Source organism: Gossypium hirsutum, chromosome A11 (genome assembly GCF_007990345.1).
Source record: "Gossypium hirsutum isolate 1008001.06 chromosome A11, Gossypium_hirsutum_v2.1, whole genome shotgun sequence".
NCBI classification, from domain to species: domain Eukaryota; kingdom Viridiplantae; phylum Streptophyta; class Magnoliopsida; order Malvales; family Malvaceae; genus Gossypium; species Gossypium hirsutum.
In genome coordinates, this window is record NC_053434.1 from 63,007,565 (window position 1) to 63,016,674 (window position 9,110).

Sequence of the window (9,110 nt, forward strand, 5' to 3'; positions counted from 1 at the left end):
GATAAAGCATCAAACTTGGACCCATCATCAATATTTCACCAATCATATCCTAATGTCTCAAAATGTCGGTTCTGCCCCAAAACGTCGGTGAAATGACATGACATAACATAGCCTGTCTTGAATTTTAATTCATCTTTCTTTCTAATTTTATATTATATTTTAATTAAAATTAACTTATATGATTAATATAAAAGTATTTTTTAAATAAAACCTTATTAATTCGGTGAGTCACCCACCTTTTACAAGTTTCCATTTTAGAGATCTAAATTCTATAAAATAAACATGGATTTTGATCATTTCTGTTTTGACATTTACTATAAATTATAATATTATTTGTTATTTTCCATCTATTAATTTTATTACCTCGTCAGAATTTCTCTAAAAAAAAGCTAAACGGTGTAACATTGGGATAACCCATTCAGCCAAACGCTAAGCCAAGTAAAAACAAAGCATTGTTGGATTGCAAAGTGAGAAAAAAATTACAGAATGAGTGAGAGTTGAAACTTGGTTCCGATGGATTGAAATTCTCGACAATGGATAGGAGATTATAGAGATTGAAGGGAAAATCTAGGGCGATGAATGATAAATTTTTATTTAAGTTGATAAAAAATGCCAAAAAAAACATATTTTGTTTGAAAATCTTTTGTATGGGTGTGTATGCTGCCACCAAAATTTAGTGAAATATGTTTGAAAAAAAGTAAAAATTTTGTTGAAATTGATTTTTTATGGGATTTTAAAAAGGATGCACCACTAGGATTCTTTTTAATTTTAATGTGAAATTGTTTGTTTTGAAACTTCTTTGCTATTCGTGCTGTGATTATAATGGTGTTTGAGAACCCCATTTAAAGGGAATGTTTATGGTTAATTTGGGTATTCCCGTGTTAGTTCTTCTTCCGATTGTAGGTGGTCTACGACATAAGTGTGAAATGAGCTATCCATTTAGAGTAGTTATTGTGTCAACTCTGTGTTATATATGCTGTGGAAAGTGACATTGCTGTTGTGACTTTTCTTTTTTTGTCCGTATTTGACTTATAATTGCTACCTTTTGATTTAATTTTTTCCAATATTTAGGGTTCTTTTTCATTTATAAATAAAAGCATGCAGTGACTATAAAGGACAAGTGTTTTGTTGTATGTATAATAATGAATTGAAACTTTATTATTAGATTGAAAATCAAAATTTTGTAACAATTTTTTTTTGTTGGTTTTCTTATCTATTTTAACGAGAGTAATTAAAATGAACATATTATATAATATTGATATTTTTTGAAATTCTTTTAAATATATTTAAAGTAAAAAATTTGTATAAATTAAATCATCATCTATATAAATTAACTTAATTAATTCATATCATTGCTAAAACATTTATTAGTAATTAATTATTAAAAATTTCACTGTAGACACCAAGTCATCTATATAATACTTTTATGATCAACATCATTGTGTATATGCATTCAATTATTGGTAACTGTGCACCAAACTCAATTAAATAGTGATTAAAAATATTTTTTAACAAAATAAATTATAAGTGTTTTTATCTTATATATGTTATCACTCAAATTTAAACTTTACATTTTAATTTAATTTGCAAACCTCTAGTTTTACCATTTCAATTAATGATTTTTACATTTTTTTATGCCATAACTTAATGTACTTTTATTTACATTCTTCAAATATATATATACACATTCATATTCATGATCATCTTTCAAATATATATATCCTTTTAATTGGCAACACTGCTAGATATATTATTAGTAAATGGTCAAATAAATGCAGAGCACGGCATAAAGTAATATATCAAAGAACATCATTTTTACTCAAAAAAATGTATAGGGATCTGATCTAAAGAGGAAATTTTAATCTCTTAACTATTACATGTGTGTTGAAGCAGACAAAAGAAATTAACTATATTTTTGTGTTTCTCTGAACTGGCATGTTGTTCATTTTGGCATCCATTTCATTGCCAGATATGTATATGGTTGCATCCTTCAATTTTTCCCACAATCTAACCTTATTGTCACATAGTTTCTGGCTTTACATTAGCCATCAGCTACGTCTCCATGTGAACTATAGCTTAAGTTGTAATGGAAAAGAGAAGTATCTTAGATGTTGGTTTGGTTGGAAAAAAACCGAGGTTTGAGTTTTCTTAGGACCTGTATTCACACAACTTCAAGGAGCCAAGCTTTCATCATCTGAACTTCCATCTTGTCTCACATTGTACCTGCTAAGAACTGGCAGTGAAGCCGTTGCAGATATCCGAAAGGATCTAGCAGCACCCACCATTGTTCTATCCTGCAATAGCCCCACTTCTTTGCAGACATGATCCAATATTGACAGGAAATCCCTCACAATCATGAAGATTCTTAAGGGATGAGCTTCTTCCTTTGTTGCATTCCCATGAAAATATTCAGTAACTTCTTTCACAAGCAATAAAGCTTTTCTTTCATCATCCTTTATCTTAGCAATCTCCTCTTCAGCATCTCTTAGAAACATTTTCATGGAGTTGAAGAAATTCCCGGGCGTATCAGGCTTCTCATATTGTAGAACTGATCTGGCCTTCTCGAGTCCTATTTCAAGCTTTGACACATAACTGCTTAAGACATCCGAATCCATTCCAGCCGCCTTCTTGACATTGCTGAGGTCTCTGCTCAGCCCAGCCACAACCTGCAATCCTTGTTTCCTGAAATCCTCCTCCTTAAAGTTGGAGGCCATTTTATTTTCATGATTCCCATCAGTAGAGTTAGTACCAGCACCTTCGGATCTAATGATCTCTTGAACCACAAAGTGTAGCAGTGTAGTTTTCCCATCAGTTCCCTTTATATCAACAAGTTTCAAAAGGGTGTCAAGCTTAAAAGCTTTAGCATCACCCCGGTTGGTTCCAACATTCATCCGGTTTCCTGTCCTAAGAACAGCTTCAAGGAGTTTGAGGAATAGCCTGCTGTTCTTCAATTCGTCACTCGCTTCCTGCAAGTACATTACAGAGAAATGAACTCATAGGAGGTTTTAACAAAGAATTTTCAGAATTTTTATGGTGAAAGCATTGAATCTCATGAATACTAATAATACCTCGAGGGTTTGAAAAGACTTCCTCAAATATTGTACTTCAGTATCAAAGTTGGCTCTATAGAGCATGGTTTCAACTCTTTTGAAGGCAAAGGGGATATCAAGCACTGTCCTCAGAAATCTTTCTGCAGAGCCTAGTTTCGATAAGTCCCCGCTGTAATCTCGAAGTTTTATTTCTTCCTCCTTTGTGGGAGCCATCTTTACCAAAGTCTCGAAAAGCTCAGCACCTAAGCTTTCCGGGTTACCTGTTAAAGCAAAACAAAACAGCATGTGAAAGTGAAGTGAAGTTCAATATTTAAGTAGAAGATTATCGGCAAATTGAAGCCCATAATCAGCATCTCGAAGAAGCTTTTCATCATGTTTCTTGATCAATATATCTACATGTGCATAGTAATTAGTTATGAGTTATGCTTGACGGCTTATATGATCCTTTAGCTATGATAGCTTTAAGCATGAACAAGCGGCCAATTGCTGTGTTTTAAGAACAAATGATAGAAAATAGAAAAGAATGATAGCCATGACATACCATCTAAAAGAGCTTCTGACACTTCATCTCTTGTTACATTCAGTGCTCTCAACAGTATGGCAATGTTCTGTGACTTCTTTGAATCCAAAACTCTGTTTTCCTGTTTAACAGGAGGCAGAACTGATCTTCTAATAGGTTCTTTTGGTGGTGCTGCTGTAGTTGAATTGCAGCCAAATAGAGTCTCCATCATGTCCTCATTCAATCTGTAAACAAGCAAACAAAAAATAAATGAAAATTTTCCCATATTGTACTTGAAACGTAATCTACACCCATAAAATGTACAAGTTTTATAACTTACTGAAATGAGCTTGATTTTATCTGGTCCCACACTGTAGCTCTCTCCGAGGTTGCTCGTACTTTGTCCCAGTGCAAAGGCTTCAACTTGGGTTTTGCACTATCCATGTCATCCCCGTCTGTCTTCTCTGAAGAACTGACACCTTTGTAACTAACCACCTCTTCCATGGACTTTCTAGCCCCACTCACTGCACTGTTTTTGGGACTTGAGGTCCGAGATTCATGCTTTTTCAACAGTTGGGCAGGTTTTGGAGTCACATTGGTCTTCAAATTCCTTACTGACCTGGGTACTGACAGTTTTACGGCTGCTGGTGGCGGCATAGGGGGTGGTGGCGGTGGCGGAGGTGGAACAGGAACTTTTGTCCTTTGTGGGGATGAATTGTTGCTAATTGATCGAAGTAGCGCCATATTTGGAGGTGGTGGAGGAGAGGAGAATTTCGGCCTTTTTGCGTGAGTAAATTCCTGAGTCTCATGCGGCTCCGGTCCTAGACCTTGTGGTTGTTGAAGGGGTAGCGATGTTGGCGACGGAGGATGTGGAGAAGGTGGCTGCTGCTGTTGCTGCTTTATTGAAGGTATAATAACATGCTTCATTTCCGGCGAAGAAGCTAAAATCCTTGTTTTGGGAGAAGTTCTTTTAGAACAAGGAACAGAATTTGTTTTCCCATTCATTTCATTCCTCGACTGAGTCACCAAATTGCCATTAACCCGACGCGAAACCGGAGTGTAATAGCTTTCTTCATTGCTGATCGTTGAGCCCTGAGGGGTATAAAAAGCCGTCCCCCGAGACTCTTCATCTGAAGAAGACGAAGATGGAGATGGCATTGCCGTCGGTGAATTCTCAAGCCCAAGAGGTTTAGCCAATGGAGGCAATGGCTGCAATTCCGGGCTCGGCCTATATCGATCCGACCTCCTCACTGAATTCAACTTACCATAAGGCGAACCATTAGCTCCACCATTCACTTCACCCACCGATCTCCTGCTGGGCTCCACGGTTCCAATGTAAAGAAAGCTGGAGGGTGGAACCCTAGAGTCTTCTTGCGACCTATCGGAGTTCCCTCCAACAAGCCTCTTTCGCGTTTCCCCAGGGTGTTTAGCGACCCGGTGACGGTACAAAAAGAAAGCAAGCCCCGATAGCATTCCCAAAGTGACAATCCCAACAGAGACGGCAATTGCAACCTTTTTAGCTGGTTTGGCAGGCTGGGTTGCGGTTGGGATTGACATCGAGCCATTAGTAGGCGCAGATGGTGGGGTAGGCAGTTGATTCTGATCTGCGGTCTGCCCTGGTCCTGAAGGAACTTCAGGGAAGAATGGCTGACTTGGGTCTGGATAAACAGGACTATCTGGAGCCGGCGGAGACGGTGAAGGTAAAAAAGTGTCAGCGCCTGGAGGCGGAGATGAACCAACCGAAAACAACGGTTGGTGTAGAATTCTTCTATGAAAAATGATAAAATCTTGAATTACAGAAGAAGAAGACGACAAGAACAATGAAAGCAAGAAGAAAAAAAAAGTGAAATGTGGATGAGATCTCAATCTCATTGTGAAAATTTCAGGGTCGAAGATTCATCTCTGAAGGGGGGAAAGGACTTTGTTTCTCTAACTGTTGGACCCTTTAGCCAAAAATGCATAACACAGCAAACTAAAAGGACGAAAATTATACTAAAAATATGAGTACTGCTGTTTTAGACTGCGGGGGAAGCTTCTTTCTGCCTCTAGATTTGGATGCTACATGAGATCGGCAATAGTCGCATCTTTTATTTTTTATTTTTAATTAATTATTCGGACTGTACTGGAATGACACCTGCTATTTTAGAGGAATAGCAAATCAACTATGGTATTCGGGGGCTGTTTTCCAGGTAAATGGACGATTATGCCCCTATAAATGGTGGGAATTAAAGGACCACGTTAATGTCCTTTTCTGTCCGATTATTTTATGGAATTGTTTCTTCTTTTGTCGTGACCCAGATATATATGCCACATATTTCATTAATCTATTATCTCTTTTTGCCCTCTTTACTGTGAATCGATAAAAATAACGGTTGGACTCTGAACTGTCGACTGAAAAAATTGTTAACATGAGCCGAACCGGACAAATGCCCACCTAAATGTCTCAGTTTTCTACCCATCTCAATATCTTTTAATCAGGAACAATACAAAAAGTAAAAAAAATTAAAAAAAAAAAAAGTCCCCCCATCATCAACACTCAGCCCTCTGCTCACCTTCCCCCCTGTTCGCCCTTATCTGCTTCAGATCAGTGGTTCTTGCCCATCCACTCAATCCAAACATAATAGGAAGAGTGGAAGAAGAACTCAGCAAGTGTGAAAAACAAAAGTTTTAGGTTCTAAACGAAATCACAATAGAAATTAATAATATAAATTTATGATTTGAAAACTGAAAAGTGAGTGGTGTCTTTAAAAAAAAAAGTGGGTGTGTCAGGAGAAATATTTATTTAAAAAGAATATACAAGATAGCTGTCAACAACTATTTTATTTGAAATAATATCTATCCTATTTTAAACAATCCAATTAAAAATCAATTAGTTGTTCAATTTCATCATTAATCCAATTTTAAAGTCATAACTACGTCAACGTCAGTCTACGGTGTGAGTAAAATATAAGATTATTAATGAAATTTATTCTCCTAATCTGAAATTTACAAATGGTAAGAATATCAGATATTCCGAAAGGAGTAATTCTTTTGTAGGTTTATTATTATTATTATTATTATTAACTTTGACTGTTTTGTGGATAGTAAGCCTGAAGTGAATAGAAATTTTAACCAGAGGAAAAAAAATAATTTTAGTAGGAAAGTTCTGTATAGAAAGCTAATGTACAAATAAGTAATGGAAGAAATTTAATTTTTTTAATTAATGGTCTTAAATTTAATTATATATAGATATAAATTACTTTAAAAAGGTGAAATTAAATGTTCCCACAAGTTACATCCGGTTGTCTTTGAAAAACAAATTTTCCAAAAAAGTCTAGCATAACTTATCTGTTTACCATATAAATTCAATTTATAAAAATTAAAACAGTAAATTTTATATATAATTAATTTGTTTGAACAAAACATCCAATCCAAACAAAACCACATGTATAAAATTGGATCATAAATTTAACTAAAAATATACCTCCTCGATTACAATATGATATTAAATAGTATGGTTGGTTGGTATCAGTATTATAATTAATGTAAGATAATGTGAGTTTAAATACGTTAAAATATATTTATTCTCCAATTTAAAAGTTGAAAGATTAATTTCTTTATTAGACTAAAAAGAAGGAAAGTTGTTTAGATCATATTCTTCAAAAATTGAAAACTAAATAATTTCAACAATTTCTCTAAATTTACTAATTTAGTCATCTTCAATTTTCGTTCAAAACTTAAAAAGAATTGTATAAAAAATAAATTTTATTTCAAAATATTATAAATCTAACCTTAATGATGATGCAATTTTTTTTTTGTTGTCTTTGGGAGGTTGCTTTAGTGATTGGCTTGGTGGGTTGTCTCTGATTGGATGAGTAAGGATGGTGACAAATTCGATTATACATGATGGTCATAACAGTTAATAATAATACTTATAAGAAGAATAATAATGGCAAGTTTGTTAACGAATAAACGTAAAATGTACGAGAAGAATTAGAGAAATATGTAATTTCGGAAGCCCAAAATATAATGTACTAAAAAAGTATGATGGAGTCGGACTCACTTGGTATAGTTGGTTGAGGGCCATATGTGGGGGACATGCTCCCGCCTCCATTCCCCTTTTCTTTTTATTATTCCTTTTCTTCTTTTTTGCTCTGCTGATGTACTGCGTTTTATTTTAATTGCAAGCCAATATTACCCCTGCTCTTTCCTAATAATTTCTTAGACTTTTGCTCTTAATTTTCTATAATTATTGATTTATTTTAAATTATAAATTGTTGGTAAAGGTTGCAATTTTGGGGTTTTTGAATGTTGCATTTGTGGGTTTTCATTCCAAATTTTGTTATGTTTAAATTTATTATAATCTAAATCCAAATATATTTTGATTATCAATTTATATATTTAATAATTTAATTGTAATAATAATTATATAAATGTATTGATGGTCATGCTATGAAGTCTAATATTATACAACTTGCTTGCAATCGAGAATTGTATTTATATTTTCAAAAAATTATATTCTCTAAAAACTAATCATTGACGTAATAGGTTTTTTTTTTAATGAACGTAATAGTAATTAAATGACTTATTTTGGGTTATTTTAATCAGTCTTAAACCCCTCCTATATTCTCCCAGTTCTTTCACAAAGTACGAGAAGATACCTTTGGACTTTAAACGGGTTTAGTTAGTGCTTAGAACTGTATTATAGGCGATTAATTAAGTAAAAGAGTACTTACAGATTAATTTTGTTTTTGCTTGTAATGATGACAAAGGAGTTTTCTTTTTCTTTTTTTATAAAGAATAAAAGATAAACAATGTTTTGATGGTTAAATTATTATTGATAACATATGGCGGAAGGTAGCAACAGCAAAGCACATGGTTTTTGTTACTATAAAATTTTGACCCTATGTTTCTGTTATTCAATGGATATATCCCGAATAATTGGTTGAAACTTGTTAATCCGAGTAGGCCAATCCTTTGGGTTTATTAGCGAATTAAGTCAAACTTACATGATTGAAATTCTCCTTCACATATGTTGTTAAAATATTTGTAAGAAGGTGGAGTTGAGTCATTGGCAAAGGAAATGTGCATGGGAGAAGCTTGCCGCTCCTTTTCAAAACTTTAAAAGGGCACCAATTCTTTACTTAGCATGCATGCATCCAAAGATGAGAAACCCTAGAAATTCCATACAAACAATAATGAACAAAGTATATTTGGGAGTAACTGGCTAAATAATAAAGGCTCTCCTTCTCTTTTTCCACAGGTTGGTTCAAAAGAAACATACGGTTTTGCTTCTAGTTCACCATAAGGAACAATTAAGTATGAAATAATGACGCCGACACTGATGCTACGATTTGAATGACGGTTATTGTTCGCTGCATCATAAATCGGAGTTCGACTCCTTGTGTTCCATCCCTTTTCTCATGATTAAAAAAGAGTACTTAATAATGATCTTATAAGAATCTGTTGTCACTAGTGGCATTGGTTCCCATTTCCATGGTCCTTACTCCTCCTAGCGTTGGGAGTCAGATATTTTTTCATACAAAATCATTCCATGCATGGAATGGACAAGATTTAAAAGT

General features: G+C 34.2%; 1 protein-coding gene across 1 annotated transcript; it reads right to left on the bottom strand.

Annotated features, from left to right (window-relative positions):
• Nucleotides 1-1,797: 1,797 nt before the first annotated feature.
• On the bottom strand, nt 1,798-5,668 carry LOC107888696 (formin-like protein 6). The gene is made up of 4 exons (XM_016812870.2): nt 3,890-5,668; nt 3,592-3,794; nt 3,069-3,310; nt 1,798-2,966 (listed from the first exon to the last, which is right to left on the bottom strand). Exons 1-4 carry the CDS (start codon nt 5,419-5,421, stop codon nt 2,172-2,174), a joined length of 2,772 nt encoding a protein of 923 aa, XP_016668359.2. The 5' UTR covers nt 5,422-5,668; the 3' UTR covers nt 1,798-2,171.
• Nucleotides 5,669-9,110: the final 3,442 nt, after the last annotated feature.